The sequence below is a fragment of the Guyanagaster necrorhizus genome (assembly GCF_019112545.1).
Source record: "Guyanagaster necrorhizus MCA 3950 unplaced genomic scaffold BT62scaffold_1, whole genome shotgun sequence".
Classification (NCBI taxonomy): Eukaryota; Fungi; Basidiomycota; class Agaricomycetes; order Agaricales; family Physalacriaceae; genus Guyanagaster; species Guyanagaster necrorhizus.
The window spans coordinates 1,152,422-1,175,692 of NW_025064880.1; the positions used below are offsets into that span (position 1 = coordinate 1,152,422).

At 43.1% G+C, this 23,271-nt stretch overlaps 6 protein-coding genes across 6 annotated transcripts; 3 read left to right on the forward strand and 3 right to left on the reverse strand.

Moving 5' to 3' along the window:
* Positions 1-11,773: 11,773 nt before the first annotated feature.
* On the forward strand, positions 11,774-12,369 carry BT62DRAFT_26413 (Trm112p-domain-containing protein). Its single transcript, XM_043180289.1, has 4 exons — positions 11,774-12,000; positions 12,052-12,135; positions 12,190-12,267; positions 12,315-12,369. The coding sequence occupies exons 1-4, from the start codon at positions 11,818-11,820 to the stop codon at positions 12,339-12,341; spliced, it is 372 nt and encodes a 123-aa protein (XP_043046280.1). The 5' UTR covers positions 11,774-11,817; the 3' UTR covers positions 12,342-12,369.
* On the reverse strand, positions 12,320-13,241 carry BT62DRAFT_1070502 (IGPD-domain-containing protein). Its single transcript, XM_043178668.1, has 5 exons — positions 13,090-13,241; positions 12,914-13,036; positions 12,792-12,887; positions 12,548-12,732; positions 12,320-12,493 (listed from the first exon to the last, which is right to left on the reverse strand). The coding sequence occupies exons 1-5, from the start codon at positions 13,225-13,227 to the stop codon at positions 12,397-12,399; spliced, it is 639 nt and encodes a 212-aa protein (XP_043046281.1). The 5' UTR covers positions 13,228-13,241; the 3' UTR covers positions 12,320-12,396.
* Positions 13,242-13,315: 74 nt separating this feature from the next.
* Positions 13,316-15,264, forward strand: BT62DRAFT_925324 (uncharacterized protein). The gene is made up of 3 exons (XM_043184777.1): positions 13,316-13,824; positions 13,874-14,086; positions 14,137-15,264. The coding sequence occupies exons 1-3, from the start codon at positions 13,338-13,340 to the stop codon at positions 15,147-15,149; spliced, it is 1,713 nt and encodes a 570-aa protein (XP_043046282.1). The 5' UTR covers positions 13,316-13,337; the 3' UTR covers positions 15,150-15,264.
* A 55-nt stretch (positions 15,265-15,319) lies between these two features.
* Positions 15,320-17,714, reverse strand: BT62DRAFT_977343 (CDC45-like protein; the record flags this gene model as incomplete). Its single annotated transcript, XM_043189269.1, has 7 exons — positions 15,320-15,464; positions 15,515-15,856; positions 15,911-16,696; positions 16,745-16,899; positions 16,948-17,118; positions 17,170-17,397; positions 17,445-17,714. The coding sequence occupies 7 exons, from the start codon at positions 17,712-17,714 to the stop codon at positions 15,320-15,322; spliced, it is 2,097 nt and encodes a 698-aa protein (XP_043046283.1).
* Positions 17,715-18,286: 572 nt separating this feature from the next.
* Positions 18,287-20,038, forward strand: BT62DRAFT_880761 (general substrate transporter; the record flags this gene model as incomplete). The annotated part of the gene is made up of 5 exons (XM_043182638.1): positions 18,287-18,450; positions 18,509-18,882; positions 18,932-19,265; positions 19,294-19,445; positions 19,497-20,038. 5 exons carry the CDS (start codon positions 18,287-18,289, stop codon positions 20,036-20,038), a joined length of 1,566 nt encoding a protein of 521 aa, XP_043046284.1.
* Positions 20,039-20,206: 168 nt separating this feature from the next.
* BT62DRAFT_958837 (uncharacterized protein) lies at positions 20,207-23,194 on the reverse strand. The gene is made up of 8 exons (XM_043188477.1): positions 22,639-23,194; positions 22,366-22,587; positions 22,122-22,313; positions 21,967-22,071; positions 21,403-21,909; positions 21,188-21,353; positions 21,114-21,137; positions 20,207-21,061 (listed from the first exon to the last, which is right to left on the reverse strand). The coding sequence occupies exons 1-8, from the start codon at positions 22,828-22,830 to the stop codon at positions 20,298-20,300; spliced, it is 2,172 nt and encodes a 723-aa protein (XP_043046285.1). The 5' UTR covers positions 22,831-23,194; the 3' UTR covers positions 20,207-20,297.
* Positions 23,195-23,271: the final 77 nt, after the last annotated feature.

The following is a 23,271-nucleotide window of genomic DNA, read 5'->3' on the forward strand; positions in this document are numbered from 1 at the left end:
TGGCTCCACAGAATATACACAGGTTGTTCTGGCACTGGCAGTCTTTTTCTTTCTGAGTAAGATGGCCATCTTTGCCTAGCTTGTCAGCATAGGGCTTAGGGGTGGTAGATTTCAGTGTGGAGCTGGAGTCCAAGAAAGAAGTGTTGGACCTCTTGGATTTGGGGTTGGAGAATTTATTGTCCTGGTTTTTATAGGCAATTTTGGTTTTCTGAGTCCAGTAGTGAGCATCAAGTTCTTGGGCAAGGAAGCACATATCACAAAGGTTGTTTGGCTTCCCATGGTGTGCCATATCATCCTTGATATGGGTGCAGAGGCCACAGTAAAAGGCATAGTAGAGAGAGTTATCTCTATACCCAATTTATGAGGTATACTGGTTGAATTAGACCATATACTTCATGATCCAATCTCCATTATGCATCCAAAGGTGTTCTAATGCATCTTCAGCATCTCTGATGGCATCAAAGAGGCTGAAGTTGCTATAAAGCTCATCTAAGAAAGCCATGTAGGAGAATTACCAGGCTGGTGGATTCCATAGATTAGAGTTAAGAATGTCTGGTTCGATTGAGCATGGTGCCAGCCAGAAATAAAATGGCATAGTTAACCTTGTTAGCATCTGTTGCAAATGTGGTAGGTCTATCATTGAAGTTCAACTGAAGGGAGACAATGAAAGCCTTCAGTTTGCAAGGGTCAGAACCATCAAATGGTTCTGATTTCTTGACTTTGAAACAGATAGTGGCTGGTTTAGGGTTGTTAAGGGAAGTGGAGACTTCTCATAACAGGCTCATGAATTCTAGGAACATATCCTGCTGATTTGGATTGTTATTTCCTGTGGGGCCATCAGAGCTGCCTGAGTCATTGGGTCCTTCTAGTCCACTTGGTCTATCTGGAAAAGGGTTTGGTGGATTACCATCTGGTTCCTGTCAGATAGGAGTATGAGTAGAGATGTCTTCATTTCTGCCCTCTGACTCTGGGCTGTCTGAATTCCCATGCATGTTGCCCAGGGATAAGAGGTCTATTAGAGGGTCAGTTCAGGCATCATACATCAGGCTGGCCTGTTGGGCTCTATTGGTTGGGATGCTAGTAGCATCAAAAGAGTTAGGGGAATCATTGTAATTAGGTTGGTGGACAGTGAAGCTAGAGTGATTGTAAGTTTCCCTATAGGAAGATTATCCTCTACTGGAGACCAATCTGAAAAGGCCTGGTTGTTTCTTTGAAGCAGAGGCCAGAATGTCTTCTATGGAAAACATGTTTGAATGGATAGACTGGGTTTATTCAGAATCAGTTTCTGTAGGTTGGGTGAATGTGGTGAACATGATAAAATTTTGGACTCAAGGGTTTGAGTTTGAATATACTGTTAGGAACATGCCAATCAAGTAGGCTTTAGTGCACACATAGAGACCAGTGGAGTGCATGAGCATCAATGAAGCTATTGGCAATATCACCCTTGAGTTGGAGCCTAAGGATCTGGATGGACAGAATGGAGTTCTATTGGAGAAATGAACTAGAGTATCCTTCAGAGTGAAATCTGATGGATGAGGTAAGAAGGAGTTGAAGTGAGTGTGAAGTGTAAATGGCTTATCCAAGTTGCTATTTGAACTGAGTAGTTACAATAGTTATACATGACTTTATATACTAATAGTAGCTAATTCTGAGTCAGATTCCATTGGGTTCTGATGTCAATATTCACTACCAAATTCAGAGTCTAGATATTACAATGTGAAATACAGATGTGAAATGATAATAGTGAAAATGAAATTAATAGGTAATAGAAAGCAGCTGGAGTCCAATGGGTTTCTGTGATTACATTTATGGTTGGTTGAGGTGACATGGAGGCTGGTGGCATGTAACATAGTCCAGACTCAGAAGGCAGAGATGAAGACACCTCTACTCATACTTCTATCTGACAGAAACCAGGTGGTAATCCACCAAACCCTTTTTCAGAAGGTCCAGATAGTCTCAATAGCTCAGGCAGCTCTGACAGCTCTACAAGAAGCAACAATCCAAACTAGCAGGACATGTTCCTAGAATTCATAAACCTGTTATGAGGAGTCTCTGCTTTTCTCAACAACCCTAAACCAGCCACTGTTCATACCAAAGTCAAGGAACCAGAATCATTTGATATATCCAACCCTCACAAACTGAAGGTCTTTATCATCTCTCTTTAGTTGAACTTTAATGATAGACCTACCATGTTTGCAACAGATGCTAACAAGATTAACTATGCTATTTCCTTCCTGGCTGGCACCATGCTTAACTGGTTCAAACTAGACATTCTTAACCCCAATCCATAGAATCTATCAGCCTGGCAATTCTCCTACATGGCTTTCTTAGATGAGCTTCACAGCAACTTTGGCCCCTTTGATGCCATTAGAGATGCCAAAGATGCATTAAAACACCTTCAGATGCATGATGGAGATTGGATCATGAAGTATATGGTCCAATTCAACCAGTATGCCTCACAAATTGGGTATAGAGATAACTCTCTCTGCTACACCTTTCACCATGGCCTCTGCACCCATATTAAGGATGATATAGCACACTATGGAAAGCCAAACAACCTTCATAATATGTGCTTTCTTGTCCAAGAACTTGATGCTCACTACTGGATCTAGAAGACTAAAATTGCCTGTGAAAACTGGAACAATAAATTCTCCAACCAATCCTCTAATCCCAAATCCAAAAGGTCCAACACTTTTCTCAGACTCCAGCTCCACACTGAAATCTACCACCCCTAAGCTCTATGCTAATAAGCTAGGCAAAGATGGCCATCTTACTCAAGAAAAAAAGACCACTGGCACTAGAACAACCTGTGCATGTTCTGTGGAGCCAAACACAAGACTGAGGACTGCAACAAGCAGAAGACAGCAGCCTCCATCAAGAGTCATGCAGCTGAAGTTGACACTGCTCCTATAGAGTCAGAAAACTAGGAAGCAACCCTGTTCCCTCTATGTGAGTTCAGGGTTGTGTTGACTCTATTTGCACACTGGAGGTCATCACCCTCAATGCAACATCCCTTTCCAATCACTTCTTCCACATTCCTCTTTCAGCAGAATTACCAACTACGATAGAATCTGACAGTTCCCAAACTTGTATCATTCTGTGCTTTCTTGCACTTATTGATTCTGATTCTAGCCACTGCTTTGTTAACACTAAGTATGTAGCTGCCAATAAAATCCCTATTAAAACCATCCCTAGCATGCAACTTTGATTGTTTGATGGCTTCATCAGAAGCCATATATCTCAAATTGCAACTATCTCCATCTGTTTCCTGTCTGGAGACACCTTTCCCATCAACTTCTATGTCACTCCTCTGGATTCATCTTGCAATCTTGTTCTAGAATACAACTGGCTCTCTTGCTACAATCTATTGACTGACTGGACTGAGAACAGTATCACTTTCTGCTCAAGCTACCAGAATCTCACTCCAACTAATTCTGTGGCCTTCACTGTATCCCAGAGACTTCCATGCCTACAGGACAATATTCCATCTCTCTTCAAGCCTTTCAGCTCAATTCTAGGACTTTTATGCTCACTGGACTCCATCAGTCCAACCTCCAGGGCTTCACCTCATCCCAAATCTGCTCCAGGCTACCAGCAGACTCTATTCTCATATGAACTCATCTATTTCTATTTTCTCTCAGAGTCTTTTACTATGAAGGCACATCTGAAGATCTCTATCATATCTGCTGCTGCATTTGTCTGAGCCAGTGCAGAAGAAGATGCTCAGCAGTTCACACTGCAGCCTTCTTTGCCTAATATTGAAGCCAAAGCCACATCTGTAAAACCAGCAGATCTTTCATCAGTGCCAGTAGAGTATCATGATTTTGCAGATGTTTTCAGCAATACTCTCTCTGAAAAGCTATCTGAACACAGACTGTATGACCTCAAAATCAACTTTGAAGAAGAAACATCTCCACTGCTTGAATCCATTTATTCTCTCTCAGAATCCAAACTCAAGACTCTATAAGAGTTTATTGATGATAATCTGCACAATAAGTTTATTACTCCATTTTGCTCTCCACACAGGGCTCTGGTTCTGTTTGTCAAGAAGAAGACTGATGAACTCCAACTTTGTGTCAACTACCACAGCCTGAACAAAATCTCTAAGAAGAATCATTACTCTCTTCTCCTCATTTCTGATCTCTTTGACTTCACCTACTCTATGTGCATCTACACCAAGCTTGACTTTCAACATGCCTACTGTCTCATCCACATAGCTAAAGGGGATGGATGGAAAGCAGTCTTTCAGACCCTTTATAATTCCTTCAAATGACATATTATGCCTTTTGGCCTCACAAATGCTCTGATAGCATTCCAACATTTTGTGAATAATATACTCTCTGACATGCTCAATATATTAGTAGTAGTCTACCTCAATAACATCCTCATACATTCTGACAATCCAAAAGTTCATCAGAAACATGTTTGTAAAGTCCTATGCAGGCTTAAAGCTAATAAACTCTATTGCAAAGGCTCCAAATGTGAATTCAATCAGAATTCTGTGAAATACCTAGACTACATCCTATCATCTGAAGGACTTCACATGTCTAAAGAAAAAGTCAAGGACATCCAATCTTTTCTTAGCTTTGCCAACTTCTACTGTCACTTCATGCATGAATATAGCAATATCATCATTTTCCTTGCATGACTTATCTGCAAAGAAACTCCATAGAAATTTGATGATAAATGCTTAGCTGCCTTTAATGAGTTGAAACAGGCCTTTACACATGCTCTCATCCTTATCCACTAGATCCCTGATTGAAAGATGGTAGTGGAGACTGACACCTCTAATTATACAATTACAGCTATCCTCTCTATCTATTTTTGAAGATAGCAAAATCCACCTCATCACTTTTCATTCCTGAAGTCTCCACAATGCTGAACTCAACTATGACATCTATGACAAGAAGCTTCTGGACATTTTTAAAGCTTTTAAACATTGGCACCACTATCTTAAAGGCTTCATAGACTCTATTGATGTCATAACAGATCACAAGAATCTTGAATATTTTGCAACTATCAAGATTCTGACATGCTGATAAGTCTACTAGTCCAAATACCTATTTCAGTCCATGGCTCCAAATTTGTTTTTCAGTTCACTCATGCCCTAGTTATTGCCCTTGATATGGAACTCCACCTTACTTTCAGTTACTATCTAGAGGCCAACAGACAAATCAAATAGACAAACCAAACTCTGAAACAATACATCTGCATCTACTGTTTCTATTAACAGGACAACTGGGATACCCTCTTACTCATTGCTGAGTCCACCTACAACAATGTCTCTAATGTGTCCACTGGAATTTTTCCATTCTTCACTAACAAGAGTTACCACCTTAACATTACTATTTATTCTAAAAGAGACATCACCTCTGCCTAAGCCTGAGACTTTGCAGTCAATCTTAATAAACTTTATCAAGTATTAAAAGATAAAATCTCTAAAGCTCAGGCTTGCTATAAGATCTAAGTGGATAAGTATTGGATTTCAGTCCCTCTGTTCACAGTGAGTGACAAGATTTATTTCAGTTCCAAACATATCAAAATCATCTGTCTGACCAGAAAATTCTCTGAAAAATACCCTAGTCCTTTCAAAATCATAGCTCAATCTGATTCTCACTCCTTCACTCTGAGGCTTCTACTGGATCTCTGGTCTATTCACCCAATCTTTCATATATCATAATTAGAACTTATAAAAGAAAACATCATTTCTAATCAAATCCAACCACTGCCACCTCTAGTCAAAGTTGATAGAAAAGAATATTTTGAAATAGCTCAAATTCTTGACTCTAAACTGGACCACTGGTTCCACTTTCCACTGCTGTATAAGATCCAGTGGCTAGGTTATAAAGGTACCAACAAAGAATTTGCTTAGTTACTGGCTTCTGAGTTCTCTGCTAATGAGTTTATTGAAGAATTCCATCATCAATATTCAGGCAAACCAGGACTCTTATCCAAAGTCACTCAAATATTCTCTTTTTGATACAGCACTATTTCAGACACTGCTGGTGCCCACTCTTACTATTTCAATCATCTCTTTTACAATTTTCAAAATCAAATTTTATATTTATATTTTGTTCACTACCAACCTGACCACTTTTTATATATATTTCATACTACAAGAAATTTTTTTACAATTACAAAGGTCTAGCATCTGACAGACCTGCACCAGAACCTGAGTTTTCCTCTTGATTCCTTAACTTCTCTATATCTTTATTCAGCTTTTTCAGCATTGCCATCTGCAAGTCCTTCATCTCCTGATCCTTCTCATTCTTAAAGATCAGATGAGCCTCTTTTTATGCCTCCAACTCAGACTCTAAAAACAACTCTGAAAGAGACAACATATCATTAGACTCATAGTCATTCTGGAGATCTGCCATAATACTATGGACATCCATCATCTTGTCTGCCAACTCATTCATGTGATGCATCAACTTGCATATTAATTTTAAAAGTTGATGAAGGCTAGTGAAGACTCTCATACTACTAATCACCTCACTTACAGTGACACTCTTATTGAATGAACAGACAGTCTTCTTGATCTTGCAATGAGTGCAAGTCTGCCCACAACTAGCATTTTTGATTGCCAGATGTGCATAACAATGGGTGCCATCTTGGTGACAGTACATGCAACTTTCTGAAAATAAAACTAAGTCAGAACCAATCAGAAACAAGACAACACTTACTTTTACACTTAACTCCTCTTTGCTCTCTGTCAGCTCTACTACCTCCAACTTCACCCTCTTCTTGGGGCTAGCCACTATTTCTACCTCACTGTTACCTATTACACTATGAGACTTAAACTTCTGCTTTTCATCCTTTGACACTAGACCTGCTACCCTTCTCTTTCTCTTTCACACTCTCTTTCTCCTCTCTAGGATCCCCTTAGATTCCTCCAACTCATCATTCCCTCTCAGCTCTCTGGTTCACCCCATTCTCAGATTCTGATAGTGTATGGCTAGTCACCTTTTTGAAATAAAGTCCAGGTCCAGGCTCAAAGTGAGCCACCAAAACTTAATACAGTCTGAAATTGATAGTCTCTACAGGGATCATCTGTAATCTATCCTCTGTTACTAGCTCTATCTGCTCCATCTCTACAGCAGCTGCTGTTTTCACCACAGCCTCTGTGGCTTTCTTCTCTGCAGCTTTCTGTTGAGTTATAGCCTCTATAGTCTCCTCCACTTTTTTTGCCTGCTTCTTCATGGCCAACTGGACCTCAAAAAAAAGATTGACTGATCTTCATATATATAGAAAAGTTAAGTTGCCAGCAGGCAAAAAAATTAATTACAAAATTTAACTTGAAAATTGTGAAAGAGTAATTGAAATAGTAGTCAGTGGTTGGAATTGAAATAGTAAAGATGGATGCCAGTGATGTCCAAAGTAGTGTGGTATCAAGAAGAGAATGTTTGGATGATCTTAGATAAAAGTTCTAGTTTGTCTGGGTATCAATAGTGGAAATCTTTAATGAACTTGTTGATAGAGAACTCAGAGGCTGGTAACTAAGCAAATTCTTTGTCAGTACCCTTATAGTCTAGCCACTTGATCTTATACAGTAGTAGACAGCAAAACCAGTGATCCAACTTAGAATCAAGAATTTGAGCTATTTCTTCTCTGTTGACTTTGACTGGAGGTGATGGAGGTTGGATTCAGTTAGAGATGATGTTTTTCTCTATGGGTTTCAACTGTGATATGTAGAAGACTGAGTGAATGGACCAGAGATCCAGTGGAAGCTTCAGAGTGAAAAAGTGAGGCCATCAAATAATCAGAGTTGCATACTAGAAATAGTTTTAATAGGAATATCATTGATAGCTACATACTTAGTGTCAACAAAGCAGTGGCTAGAACCAGAATTGATAAGAGCAAGGAAATATGGAATGGTAGAATCTAGAGATCTGTTGAGTTCTGTACTAGATGGTAATTCTGCTGAAAGTGGAAGATAAAAGGATTGGTTGAAAAGAGATATTATATTGAGAGTAATAATCTCCAGTGTGCAAATAGAGTCAATGTAACCCTGAACTCATACAGAGAAAACAGAGTTGCTTTCTAGTTTTCTGACTCCTTTGGAGCTGGTTTCTCAAGAGCAGTGTCTTCTTCTACTGTATGACCCTTGATAGAGGCTGCTGTCTTCTGTTTGTTGCAATCCTTGGTTTTGTGTTTGGTCTCACAGAACATGCAGAAGTTGTTCTAGTGCTAGTGGTCATCTTCTTTCTGAGTAAGATCACTGTCTTTGCTTAGCTTGTCAGCATAGAGCTTAGGAGTGGTGGATTTTATTGTGAAGCCAGAGTCTAAGAAAGAAGAGTTGAACTCTTTAGATTCAGAGTTGAAAGATTGATTAGAGGCCTTATTGTTCTAGTTTTCACAGGCAATTTCAGTCTTTCAGGTTCAGTAGTAAGCATCAAATTCTTGAGTAAAAAAGTGCATATTGCAGAGGTTGTTAGACTTTCCATAGTGAGCTATGTTGTTCTTGATGTAAGTGTAGAGACCATAGTCAAAGATATGGCAGAGAGAGTTATCTTCATACCCAATTTGTGAGATATACTGATTGAATTGGACTATATACTTTATAATCTGGTCTCTATCATGCATCTGAAGGTGCTCTAATGCATCTTTGGCATCTCTGATGGTGTTAAAGAGGCCAAAGTTGCTATAAAGCTCTAAGAAGGCTGCATAGAAAAATTACTAGACTAGTGGATTCTGCAGATTAGAATTAAGAATGTCTGATTCAAATAGTTGAGCATAGTGCCAGCCAGAAAGAAGATGGCATAGTTGATCTTGCTGACATCTGCTATGAACACAGTAGGTCTGTCATTGAAGTTCAACTGAAGAAAAACAATAAAGGTCTTTAGTTTGCAAGAATCAGAGCTATCAAAGAGTTCCAGTTTCTTGATCTTGATGTGGATAGTGGCTGGCTTGAGATTATTAAGAAAAGTAGAGACTCCTCATAGCAGGTTCATGAATTCTAAAAACATGTCCTATTAGTTTGAGTTGTTGCTTTTTGCAGAGCCATTAGAATCACTTGAATCTCCTGTACTATCTGAAAAGAGATTTGGTGAGTTACTATCTGATCTCTGGCAAATAAGAGTATGAGTAGAAGTGTCTTTACCTCTGCTCTCTGAGTCTGAGCTGTCTGAATTCTCATGCATGTTGCCTAAGGATAAGAAGTCTGTTAAAGAGTCACTTTAGATGCTATATATTGTGCTGGCCTATCAGGCTCTATTAGTTAGGATGCTAGTAGCATCAAAAGGGTTAGAGAAGTTGTCATAGTTGGGTTAATAGGCAATAAAGCTAAAGTGGATGTAGATTTTTCTATTGGAGAGTTGTCCTCCACTGGAGGTCAATCCAAAGAGGCCTAGTTGTTTTTTTGAGACAGAGGCTGAAATGTCTTTCATGAAAAACATGTTGGAGTAGCTGGGCTGGGTTTATTTGAAATCAGCTTCTGTGAATTGAATGAATATGATGGACATAATTAAAAAAATTTTCAACTCAAGAGTTTGAGTTCAAATATACTGTTAGGAACATGCTAATTGATTAGACTTGAGTGCACATGCAGAGACTGGCAGAGTGCATAGGCATCAATGAAGCCATTGGCAATGTCACTCTTGAGTTGAGGTCTAAGGATTTGGATTAACAGAACAGAGTTCTGTTGGAGAAGTGAAGAAGAATATTCTTTAGAGCAGAATCTGATGGATGAGATAAAGAGAAGCTAAAGTGAGTATAAAGTGTAGATGGCTATTCAAGTTGATATTCAAACTGAGTAATTACAGTGCTTGTATATAGTTTATATACTATTAGTAGTTCTTTCTGAGTCAGAATCTATTGAATTCTGTTATTAACTGTTTGCTACTATATTCAGAGTTTAGATACTACAATATGAAATATAGATGTGAAATAATAATAGTGAAATAAAATTAATTAGTAATAAAAAACAGGCAAAGTCTAGTGAGACTTAATGATTAAGTTCTTAGTTGGTCAGAGTGACATGGAGGCCAGCAGCATGTGTGTAACAGGTCATCAATAAGCAGCTAAAATAAGATAAATGTTTTAATAAAATAAAATTGAGATAAGATAAGTAAAAAAATCATAACAGATAATCTCAAGTCCTAGATAGTAGACTTTCATACCAGAGATTAAAGAGCTTTATTATGATACAAAAAAAATTTATGACTCCTATTCAGCTGAAACATGAAATATCCAATCATCAACTGGGATATCACTATAGTTTTCTCTAGCATCAGAGTCTTTATACAAAAGAATGAGATCACTAAGTTTTAAAGACTAGCTACTGCTGGTAAATTATAGAGACAACAGAAAATTCACATCTGCATTTATATGCTGATATGAAATAAAGAGACAGCTGAGATCAAGTACATGCCATGCTAATAATTCATATACAGTCAAATCTTTGATGTCAATGATTATTATCATTGTCTTTGCTAAAATCTCACTAAAAGATACTATATCAAAAGAGACAACAAGAAACAAATATTGATTTTAGTGAGGAAAAAGAGAGAGTGACAATATTTGCATCTCAAAGCATGGCAAGAACATTCAATTATCAATCTGGAGATATTAGTATATCTATTATCTAAAAATAAATAAAACATTAGATAGAAATTACACACTCAATCTAGCTACTATCTATTATATAACTTAACAGACATATATTATAACTATAAGATTATAGCATTATATATTGATAGAGATATATTTGATATTTATTATCAATGATTAGCTTAGTCATATTATTGCCTAAATAGGTAATAACAATATAAAAAATAAGAGTCCTTTATGCTTAATATTAACAAGTTTAATTGTTTATATTGCATTTAATTTTTACACATTTTGAGATCATATATTCAAGAAATAGCCTGATTAGATTATGTGGCTGTCAGCTTTGATCTGAATGCCAACAGGCTACAGTATAATCCTATTCATTTAAAGTTCTATTTTTTAAGAAATATTTGATATAGACATATTGTTTTTAATTAAACTTTATGCTTACAATGGGTTATATATGTATCTCACTCAAGATTGCACTCAAAGGCATAAAATATTCTTATGTAAAAGTATTAATCAATGTTCAGATATTAGCTAATTGAAAACTAACATATAAAGTAATAGAAGAGTATCAGAGATTCTAAGACACTATATCATTTGAAATAGAGCATACTAGTCTTGTATTCCATATTATGCCAAGCAGCTGTACTGACTTAACTCTGAATCCTTCTGGGAAGATGTGCTTGAAAACAATGCACTAGCAGCATTAAAAGAGATTCCCATTGTTAGTATGCATTAGTAAGCTTTTTAATAACTTAGATGATTGGAAATAGCAGCTAACATTCTCATCCCTAGATTTGTTAACTATTCTCTTCAATTCATAGATGCCTGTGCATGTGGGTTAAATAGTAGACAGGCCAATTGGGCAGCCAGATGCTATAGAGGTCATTGGACACTACCAGAGAACATTCTTGAAGAACTAGAGAAAGAAAATATTATATAACTGCATCTGCTTTTTGAAAACATGTTAATTACTCTATGAATTCAAGGCCATTGTCAAATCCCTTTCATTCTGAACTGCCTAAACATGTTTCTCACAACTTTTATCTTTTACATCTGTGATATTGTCCATGCAGCAGTTTCTATTCCTCATTGAGTGTTTTGTTCACCCAGTTTGGACATCTATGTCACATTAATAGTCACACCACGTGACATTGGCGGACTCGCCTACCTTGTCAGGGAATGCTCTGTTGTCGCTTGTTTTCCCTGGCTTTTACCGGTCCGAGATACCGATCGCGACTTTTCACCTTTCCATTGCCTTCAATGGTCCGTCTAATCACTCACAATCTTTTGGCATGTCATGTCAAAGGATGCACTTCCAATAATTTCCCGCTGGAGTTTAAGGATGTGCAGGTTGAGCTGCGCGACGCCGAATTCAATTCCGATTTTCTCAGAGGCTTCATTCCCAAAATTGAATGGAAGGCTTTAGTTGACGCTGCCAGACAGGTATGCCTAGTTACAACACGTCCTTGTTGTTTGGAATTTTCATTTTTACAGGTAGGAAATACGTCTCTTCCATTAGAGCTGCCTGAAATGTTGGACGATGATTTCTTGAAAAGTCTTCATCATGTTTTGCTTGAAGTGAGCCAAACCTACAGTCGATCGTCGGAGTCTGGCATGCTGACCGATTCACAGATACATGTAGAAGAGGGTTCTATGACCTGTCCTAACTGCCATCATGTCTATCCCATATCCAATGGAATCCCAAACATGGTGCGTTCGCGCGTTATTTCGACAAATAATTCTCATTTCTCTTTCAGCTTTTGGCAGAACATGAAATTGGCTAGCGCTTCAATTAATTAACGAATGTAGAACATCAGATGTTATGTACATGGTTTACGTTCATAGTACACCTTTTGTGCTAGGAACGTCGTTACTTCCCGTTCTCTCGATAGCTTGGCGGATGGCCAAAGCAAGTGCTTTGAAAGCGGATTCCGACCTGTATTCAGAGCCATGACTAGGGATGGGAAAGTAGACTTCGTATGGCACGTACCGATGATGGTCATTTTCTCCTCGAAGAACGTCCACATGCAATGTAACTCCAGATGCAATCGCGAACGAGTAGAATATGTGCGGTATCATCTCCGTCGAGAGATCGCCAATCTTTTCCCTCTTGAGTCCAAGGTCGGTGACGCAGTACGGTCTTGAGCATATGTCTATCACAGCTCGCGATAGGGCCTGGAGCACAGAAAGCGTAAGGAAATTTTGTATTCCAGTACGGGCGAACGAATACGCACCTCGTCTAGGGGTGCAAAGCCAGTTCCATACCGTCGTATGCCGCGTACCTCCCCAAGAGCTTGCTTAAAGGCTGTCCCAAGAGCAATAGCGCTATCCTGTAATGACAAATAGACCTCAATACGATTAGCCAGAAGTTCAAGAAGATAATGGACATATCTGCGGTATGGTGGTCGTCTATAAAGAGATCCCCTCTACACTTCATGGTCAGGGACATTCCACCGTGCTTCGCCAGCGCCGTGTACATCTGCAAATTGCGGTTCTGAATTGTATATTTGGGTCCCTGGAAGTGGTTCATACATGATCTAGAAAGCCGATTCCGGTTGAAACATCGATAGTTTGCACGACATTGGATCCTGGAGCACAGTCAAGATTTATAGACACCTCTATTTGTGTTTCGCTTGTTTTCCTAAAGATGGATGCAGTCCTGACTGACATGGTAAGGGCAGAGACCTTGACGGAAATGTTCTCACGATTCGAGATTTGTTGGCTTCCGGCACCGGGCCGAGAGCTAGTAGGACCGTAGGGATAACAGACGTACACATCTTATGGCCTTTACGCTCGCATGTCCAAGGTCGACACCGCGATTGTTTGCGTCTATTGGCCCAGCGTACAGCGCTAGCATCGTCCATGCTACACCTCGGAGACACTTTTTCAATTTCTTCCGTCGCTCGAAAAAAAAAACTGACCATGTCCCGCCCTCCGACCCAATCCCCATCCTGACAGAGGATAACCTCCTCCACCCATTTTCCAAGTCGCCTATTCCTGCAGTATGCGCCAGAGGGGAAGTCATCCAGTCAATGGCACCGTGTCCCGTATGCTCCTCGCAGGACCGCGATACTCATGTACATATCGAGGCTCAGCCAAAAACGGTCAAGTTCGAATGCCCGGATTGCGGCTGGCCTGCTCATTGTTCAGAGGAGCATTGGAAGGAAGACAAGGAGCATGAAAAGTACTGCTCGCGGCTTCGGGAGGCGAATGAGGACGAACATGATTTACGTAGTGGGCGGAAGATGTGGGAGTTCGAGATGCCCGGTATGTTCCTTCTCTTCACGTAGTATAGCATCTCTAACAAAGCCGGCAGGGCCTCAGGGATATGAGGAAGCCGTGTCGTTTTCTAATTGGGATATATTCTGGTATACGCGAGGTTTTCCGTCTATGGACACTGAACGCTCCCGACGACATGCCAGTAAGCTACTAAGTTATCCTATGACCATTGGGAGTGTTCTGCATCAACATAGCAGTCTCATGCTGAACAACCAGCGTTTAACGCCGGAGGGGAGTCGGTCAATGGCTGGTGAGCAATTCGTCCCAAGACAACCAAGTGACGCGCTAATGTGTTGGTAGCAATTCGGTCTACTCTCCATACACCTACTGGAGCACCAGAAACGCAAGAGGCGACAGTAGGAAAGCCCCAAGTCCGTATCTTCATTCTGGGGGCGCGTGCAGAGTCTTCTCTTCCGCCCCATGTCTGGGAACAACTTGGATTCCTGTTCCCTGCCGCTAACTTCCAACTACTGTTTATCGGTCCCCAAGTTTCTCTCCCTAAGGATATCCAAAATCCTCCTAATCTGAAACCCGAGGGGAGTGCTCCAGCGTCGGAGACTTCGACGCCTTCCGACGCGAAATCAGAGGGTGCCGCATCAGTATCCGGGACTTCTACACGAACCCAGGAGACGACAGAGAGCAAAGAAGCCACCACAGATATCAGTACAGATACTCCGGTTTCTTCCGAGTCCCAGGAGGTGGTCGAGCAAGGACAAGAGAAGCCCTTGTATGTTCCCAACATTTACCAGCCTCCGGTACCTGCGCCCATAGTTCCTCACAAACGTACGCGTGCATCCTTGAATCGCTACAGTGTTCCTTCCTACACGACGCCATACACGTACCAAATGACCCTCACCGGCTTGCAGACAAACTACAAGGACGTGCATCCTCTGTTCGAAGAGACCCTAGACCCTTACAGCGACTGCTTCTTCTTCTTCTCTCCCGGATTCGGTTTCCCATCCCAAACATCTATGGACGAGAATGGCGAGCCACTCCTGCAGATCTCCTCTCCAACAGAGTGGGGCCCAGTCCTACCGATGCTCCTCGCGTCCAAATGCCCAATTTTCGTCACAGGTTTCTCGCCCGCAGATGTGGAACGCGACATAAAGTCGCTCTCAACCGCACCTGGTGTGGCAGGCGAGTTTGAGTGGGTCGTTACACCCGGCCCTAATGCCTTTGGAAGCGAGAAGTGGGAGGTTGCAGATTTCGATCCCCGCGTCATGGTGAAGACGAATTGGGGGATATGGGCAATCCGAGGCAAGAGTAGGGATATCCAAGAAAGGAGTTTCTTCAGTAGACTGTTCGAAAAGTAGCGTCCACACCCTAATAAATCAGAATATGAAGCAACTTTCCAACTCAAAATCACGCCTGTTCATCCCTTTGTCTACACAGCAGATAGTATACTGTTACAACAGATGAGGACAATGGTAACTGAAATCAAATCAAAAGCGAATAAATACAGGCCGATTAAGCCTGGTAATAATTACCCGTCTTGCTCTTCGCATAGTGTCTCCAAGAACAACTTCAAGTCGTCCTTGTTGATCTCCAGCACACTAGTGTCAAAAGACCCATGACGTGTCCGAGCATTACATCGTTCCTTTGCAAATAGGAAGGAGAGCGAAAACTCACTGTAGAAATTGGTTAGTATCTATGATACAATAACAAAGCCGGTACTTACTTTTTCCGAACATCGTCGAAGTCAAGTGCGGCTGTCACGCCAACGACTAGATATGACGATGTGCTCTCGTTGAGACACGCAACGACGAAAGGAAGGCTCTTCCGTTTTGTTCGTCTGCTGTGGCTTGAGCCCTCCCGGACAGCGCTGACTAGCCACAATGCCAGCCGCGATAGAATGCCAGGGTGGGAAAACATCGCAAGGTCTGGTCCTTGCGTCAAGACAACGACATGATGATTTCTATTCGACCGAATGTCCCGCTTGTCAATGACAGATGTCCCCGTACGTATGATGGCTCTGTGCACAGACATCGAGAGCTTGAGGGACTGTTGTAAGGGACCAATGCTTCATCGAATTCTGTCAGTCGTCAAATGAAATCGAACAACAAGAAACACTTACTCTGTTAGAGCATCGTAAGCCGTCCAAAAGTTTTTCACCCACCACTTCTCTTTCTCCACATCCTCCTGATTATCTTCGCCTTCAATAGGCTTGACCTTGATCGCTTTGGCCGCAGCTTGACTGCCTGGAGGAATATTCTCCCTTTCATCGTCCCGTTGCCGTTTACTTTCCCGACCAGTACCTGGCGCCTGCCATGGTCGCCCTCCTCCGAACCATTCACCACCATTCCGAGCACCCTCCACTTCAATTTCTATTGCCACACCCGTGTTGACATCCAGCAAGGCACTTATCCCCTCGACCGCATCCGATGCTGATAGCGGCTGCCCCCGATAACCAAAACACCGCATAAATGAAGGGTACGAGAGTTCCACCATACCATATTCCGGTGCAACTTTGTCTAATCTGTCCACCAGATCCCGCTTCAGATCTATATCCATGTGGGTATACTGTTGCTGGGTCTGCTGCAACGAAAACCCCATCTTGGCCAGAAGACCGGTCAACTTTTTCCTTCCCTTATCTTGCCATATACCAAGCTTGCTCGCTATATAACTGGAGTGAAACATCGCGTCATAGAGGGTCCAATGACGGAACAGCATGAATCTGAGTTCATCCGTTGTCCGGACGCTGAAGTCGTCGGGACTAAGTGAGATTTGGGTTTTGTCACCACTGGGAAGAGGGGGGTTCAGACGGAAAACTTCGTCGTAGTATATTGAATGGAACTCTTCATATTTTTTCCGTGATATCCGCGCTGTCGTGTACTGGAAAGTCAATCCAAGGATGGCGAACCTAGCCGACGTCAACCGTTGCATTCCCTACTACTGCCACCAAGCTTACCAGAGTAGGTCATTATCAACTCGCTCCAGCACCGTGGCGAGAAGGTAGATTGTCGCAGACGCACTCTGCCCATGCCAGGTACCGGATGTGTAGTGTTTATTGAGCCGATGTTCATATGTTTCGCGTTCATCGCGTGACATCCGAGTTACTCGACGCTGCTGAGAACATGAAAACAACAAAAGATAGTGCAAAACGAAACACACCTCTCCGTCCGTCCGCCTCCGTTTACCTCGCCGTTCGCCCTCTCCTAATGACCTCCGCTTCCCATTTGCACTGCTGCTGCTCTCGTACTCTTCTTCTTCATCCTCGTCATCTTCTGGTGCATCGTCTGAATTGTAATTGGAATCGTCTTCTGAATCTGGATCCGGTTCAAACTGTGTGCGGAATAAACCACGCATTTAGACGTTTCACGTTCCATCGCGTACCATCAAAGCTTCAAGTGCCTTATGCTCTTCCGCAAGCTTTTCGGCCTCTCCATCGTCCCAGACAACTATTCGATCTCCTTTCTCTCCGGTTCCAAACAAACTGGCCAAATTCTGAGGGCGAGCGGAATCGATGACATGTACGGTCATTTGAGAGTTGAAGCCACCGAACCACTCCTCTGAAGGAAGGTCGAGAACGCCGCCCATATTCAACAGTATGAGTGCATGCAGCTACCAAATATGAGTGTAAGTCATTCTCCAAAAAATATTTTACACACCTCTGCAACTGAAATTAGGTCGTTCCTGACAGTCTGAAGCTCCGAAATGCCAGAAACCGGAATAGTTCGGTAGGCCACATCGTCCTGTTTGAACAAGTCTGCAAGCATCCGAGCTGCACATAAAGCATCAACGTCTGGTGAGACTAGCATTATGACTGAGGAGGCTGAAGTCAGCGGGGACCGTCGGTGGGCCATGAGGATAGAGTTATAAGCCTCTCCATAGGATGTTCGTGTCACTGTCGTCAGGTGTGGGGGTGGGAGATACACCATGGCGATATGGTGATTAACAACCTAGGTTGTGACAATAGAGGCATAGCCAGCAAGTCACAAGAGTCAACAGCGCGTTGTGTCATCACGTGACAGTCACTCATGGTGACGATCCACGACGCGTCGCGTGGGCCGCCGCGTACGGCGTCGGGCTCCGTCCTAAACTTGATGGTGATGCTAAGCACGAGATTCAGAATGTCACTGGAAGTATTGGTCGCGATTTATTACTTCTGCGGATCGATAATCATAAACACGGACAGAAAATTTAGGCACAACACAAAGCAATTCTTAACGTTGACATTCCATGTTCATACACTTTTTACGTTCGTGACCTTGACCATCAATTTTTTTTCTTTTCGGGTTTCGGACGTCCGGACCGAACGTGAAGGACCCCTCTATGTTCTCAAATGTCAGAAACCTCACGATGAAAATGCCCCATCACTTCCACGTCCTGTTCTGGAATTCGGGAATACGGACATGTCGTGAGTCCGGTTCTCGTAACAGTGGACCTTTTAACGCTTTTTACCTAACGGTTGAACATTAAGCCGAGTCACCCCAAATTCCCTGACTCGACCATGGACGTCCAACCACCTACCAGTCGATACCTTACAGCGCTTCGTAACTCTCAAGGAAGGCCTTTGAATCAACTGAGAGAACTGAGAGAACAAGTACCTACCTATGTTTGGTGCTCTCTCTTTACTGCTCTAGGGGGCTATTTGTGGGGCTATGATACAGGAAGGTGAGCACGATAAGAGCGTCCTAACTTGAAAATTCGGCTTCTAACTTTCGGTAACCAGCATTGGACCTATTACCGTTATGCCTCAGTTTGAAGCTCAGTTCGGCGCTCTCTCACCTGCAGCACAAGGACTTTTGGTCTCCTCCATCCTCATTGCAGCCTCCATCACATCTCTCGTAGCCGGTCCTCTGTCTGACCGCATTTCCAGAACACGTACAATTTCTATGGGCGGCGCAGTGTATGCGGCCGGCTGTGCCATTGCCTGTTCTTCGCAACATCGCCCCCAATTATTCATTGGTCGATGCATAGCTGGTGTCGGAGAAGGTTTATTTATCTCCAGCATCACGGTTTATGTCACGGAAATATCGCCTCCGGCCAGTCGCGGTAGACTTTCGACGTGCGTGCAGCTCTTCAACACGTGTGGAGTCATGACAGGTGAGCTTGACGGCATTTCTCTTCGTAAAGGTCTGAGAGTAGCTGCCAGGTTTCTTCACTTGCTACGGAACTGTCAGAGTACATGGAAGCTTCTCCTGGCGCTTCCCACTGGCATTGCAAGCTGTGGTTGCTGTCATATTGGCTGCGGGGACTCCGTTTTTCCCTCATTCTCCTCGATGGCTTAGACTCGCGAACCGATATAGGGATGTTGATGAAACAAAGCGACGTCTTGGTGTCGCCGGAGCAGGTGCCGAAGATAATTCAGTCCACGAGGAGATTCCCAACATCCGGGGCCACTTTGGGCAAGATATAAAAAACCTTTGGGGCAAGGACATACGCATGAGAACACTCTTTTGTGTCTTTATAATGGCCATACAACAGGTGTGTTTCTCTGCGTTCCCCAATACTTAGGTACTCATGGTTGATAGCTCTCTGGCAGTACGCACCAACACTCTTCTCGCAAGCTGGTTTGTCATCCACGACCTCTTCGTTCCTTGCTTCTGGCGTTTCTGGAATTGTCATGGTGGTACTCACTTTCTGTTCTCAGTGGTTCCAGGACAAATGTAAAATGAGCTCGTCGTAACGTCCTCAGCTTTGCTAATTTGTGATCCCAGGGGGCCGTCGTGCTCAAATGATTGGAGGCTCTGCTGTATGTGGTTTTGCGATGCTCATCATCGGTTCCATTTATCTCTCGCACGCCAACAATACTCAATCCGGAAAGACGGTGATTATCTGCTTCATCTACATATTTATCGCGGGGTTCATCTCCAGTTGGGCCATCGTGTGCCGTATAGTATGCAACGAAATACAGCCGACCCAAACCCGCGCGGCAGCTTCCAGCTTAGGCCAATGCGCTAACTGGGTAGTGAACTGTATAGTAGCGTTCTCGACACCATTGTTCTTGAACCACTCTACTTCGGGTCCGTACTTTTTGTTCGGGGTCTGCTCCTTGTTGAATGCAGCTGTGTGTTTTGCATTCCAACCGGAGACCAAGGGATTGAGTCTGGAGGCAATTGATAGTGGATTTGACGATACGCCGTTCCAGTCTGCTATGAGGCGCAGGATTGGAAACCTGCGAAACCGTGGCAATGATAATACTGGGGATGATATAAGTACGTCGACTGCGATTGAACTAGTAGAAGTGTCTATAATATAAAAAACCGGTGGAGAGATGCGATAATAATTGCTAGATGTCCAAACTCACATGCCTGCCTTGTTGATAGCCTATAACCGCCATTCAGATCTGAGCGTTGCAATGTTGAGCACCAGCTTTGAATACTCTTTCAGTCCAACACTTGGATAGATTACATAAATTGCGTTGGTTCTCTATTGTAACGAATAAACCCACGCAAATGAGTAGAATCATGACAGATATTAAGTAGTTACAAGAAGATTATACATACCGTTCACTGGCGTTAATACTCATCAATGTCCGTCATCGAGGCATATTCGGACACCGAGCCAGTATCTTCGTACTCTGCCACTACTTCCGACATAGCAAAACGCATAATCGGTGTCGTTGGTATGAGTACAGGTCCTACAACCTCATCGGGGCCTGTATCCCAATACCTATTGGCCATATAATCGCGCTCCTGCTCTGAGACTGCCACCATATCGCCCTCCTCCGTCGAAGCGGTAGTACCGATTGTTCCTATGGGAGCGTCCACCACAGTAGTGCTACCATCCTGTCCATGCCCCGGACCGTGGCCTGTCACAGTACTCACAGGTCGGGTCACTCTCCCATCGCTATGCTCATTCGTCACCGGTTCTGTCCAGCGAAGGTCCAAAACCCGACCGTTGACCATCCCATCCACAGCCCTGACGCCCAACTCTCGACATAACATAAAGTATGACAGGGATGTAGCGCCAGGTTTCGCAAGCCTGCTCATGACCTTGAGCAGTTCCATTGCAGTGAATTCTGGAACGAAGAAGGCTGGACTGGTGGGATTCGGGGTGATAGGTGATGATGGGCTGGCTGGGTTCGTGATTGGTGAATAAATCTTGAAACCGGCGGCACCAAGTCCTGGGTGGATGCTATCAGCACTCGGAATGCTATTGTGCTTGTCACCAATTGCATCCCCTCGTTCGTTATCATGACTCAAAGAAGACGACTGAGAGGAGTGAATGATATGCAAGTTGAGGAGCGCGTGCGCTTGTAGGAAATGAGAGCTTTGTTTAACTGTTGCACTGTTTGTCAAACGGTGTGAAGACTGGAAGATAGAAGGACTCACTTGTCATATAGCCATTCGCGTTGACTGGAAAGGCATTGAGCACGGTACCATTTCAATGAAATTTGTATGCTCACCGTAATCAGTGATATAGTCTTGCCAATGTGCAAATTTGCCTCCAAAAGCCTCATATAAAGACTCGAAATCCAGTCCAGTTCGCAGATAACCAGGAACACGGGGAAGCATCCGCTCTCGGAAGAACCTCTTAGTCTCAGACTTGCTGCAATCACCGATAGTGATTATCTATAACATTTTTATCAGCAAAAAAAATCCGGGCATTTTCTATACTCACTTTGCAATGTTGCATGACGTTCAATTGTCGAAGCCATGTTTGATAAAAGGGATCACTAGTCGCGTGTATAACATGGCAAAGTCGATCTTGTTTCGTCAGCACGAGCATTGAATCGAGCAGACACTTCATCGCATCTGTTGACTGTATCAAAGCTGGTCTGAAAAAAGGCTTAGCGGAGATCAGATGGCGAGAGTGACGATACATGCAGTTTGTGTGCTTCATCAAAAAAGATGACCTGGATACGCTATCACTAACGATAATCGAAACTATGGAAGAACTACGAACCGGCATTTTCTTCGGAGGGGGGTTTGGTTTTTCTTTGACTCTATCTGAATGCTCCTCAGGCTGAGAGGTCCGAGGCTTTGGTTGTCTCCGGAAACTCCATCTACTCTTCGAAGCAGTCTTCTCGGAGCGAGTCCTTTCAGGCGGAGTACTATCAGAGTCGTGATTTTTTCTCTTGCAACCTTCGGCACAGGGCTCAAACTCCCAATATTTCAGAAGTGAACTCTACGATGGGATTTTAAGATCAGACCACGGGATTTGACTTTCAAGTAAGCATCTTACCTGGAATAACTCCATAAGCCTTGCTATATCGCTTGTGGTGATCTTTCTGATTCCAGATCCTTCTTGTGCTTCGGAAATTCTGCGCTCGACATTACGGCGGTCATGCTAGAAAGGAACTATAAATACCGTATGTAGTCCGTATGCAAAATACTCACTTTGAAGCTCCACGCCTCCCTTTCGAACTGGTCATTACCATTCATCTTTTCAGCTATCTCTTCAAAGTACTGTTCCATTTGATGACTGAGGCTCATGTATAAGCTATGCAGATCGGCAAATCCTGCCATCCTGAGATCAAAGTGCAGGACATGAAATGTATCCCGTGAGAGAATTTCACGCAGTAGGGCTGTCTAAAAGAACGTGAGAAATGCTTAATTGTGGTATTCGTCCTAGGAATCGTACCTTGCCTACGGAGCTTGCTCCAAAAAGGATGGTGAAGGAAGGATCGCCTTCTAAAGCACGTTCAATGGCACGGATCTCTGCCTTTCTAGGGAAAAAACCCGGAAGCCTAGAGAATGTGTGTTTCGTTCTGATTTGGGCTCGCTCGCGGTTCTCATTGATTTCCCGGCGGGCTTCATCAAGAAGACGTTTGGACTCGGTCAGGGAGCGCACAGTTTCCGCAGGCTGATATAAGAGTCGGTCAGTGGAATATCAGACAAGAAGGAAGCCTCGCACATTAGTGAGTACACCGATAATTTCCCCCATGCCGAAAAAACTTCGCTTTTGAATTTCAGTAGGTAGGTACGATTCACGGCGACGAGCTGTGTTGCTGAACATCCAATGAACAGAGCCAATTAGTTGTCGACCTCCGTTAACTGACAGCCGCGAGGACTTGCGTAGTTTGGCGCTGCCACTGGAAGATGGCATGAAACTTGAATCAGAACGACTGTTCCAGATTCTGGGGGAAAAGGCGATACGATGAGAGAGAGAGGGAGAGAGTGAATGGGTTGATCCTCATTTCATGTAGTGTGCCGTACATGTAGCATGCGCCTCGAGGAGTCAACGACATACCACCATCGTCCACTAACCTGCGCCGAATCACGCGCATAGAAGACGCGTGCATTGATGCTACCACATTTCGAACACAAGGCAAAGGATAGGCAAAGTTTATGTGGGATTTCAGGCTTTAAAAGGTGCGATGGGCGGCATTGCTGGTCAGAAATGTTGGCGGTAAAAGGATAGAAGAACCAGCTGGACAGCCGAACGACGTCAGACACGCCTGCAAGCTAAGTGCCCACTACAAGCGTGCCAATGATTGATCGGAATTCGGACCGCGCATGACTTATGCCGATCAATATCCACTCGGGC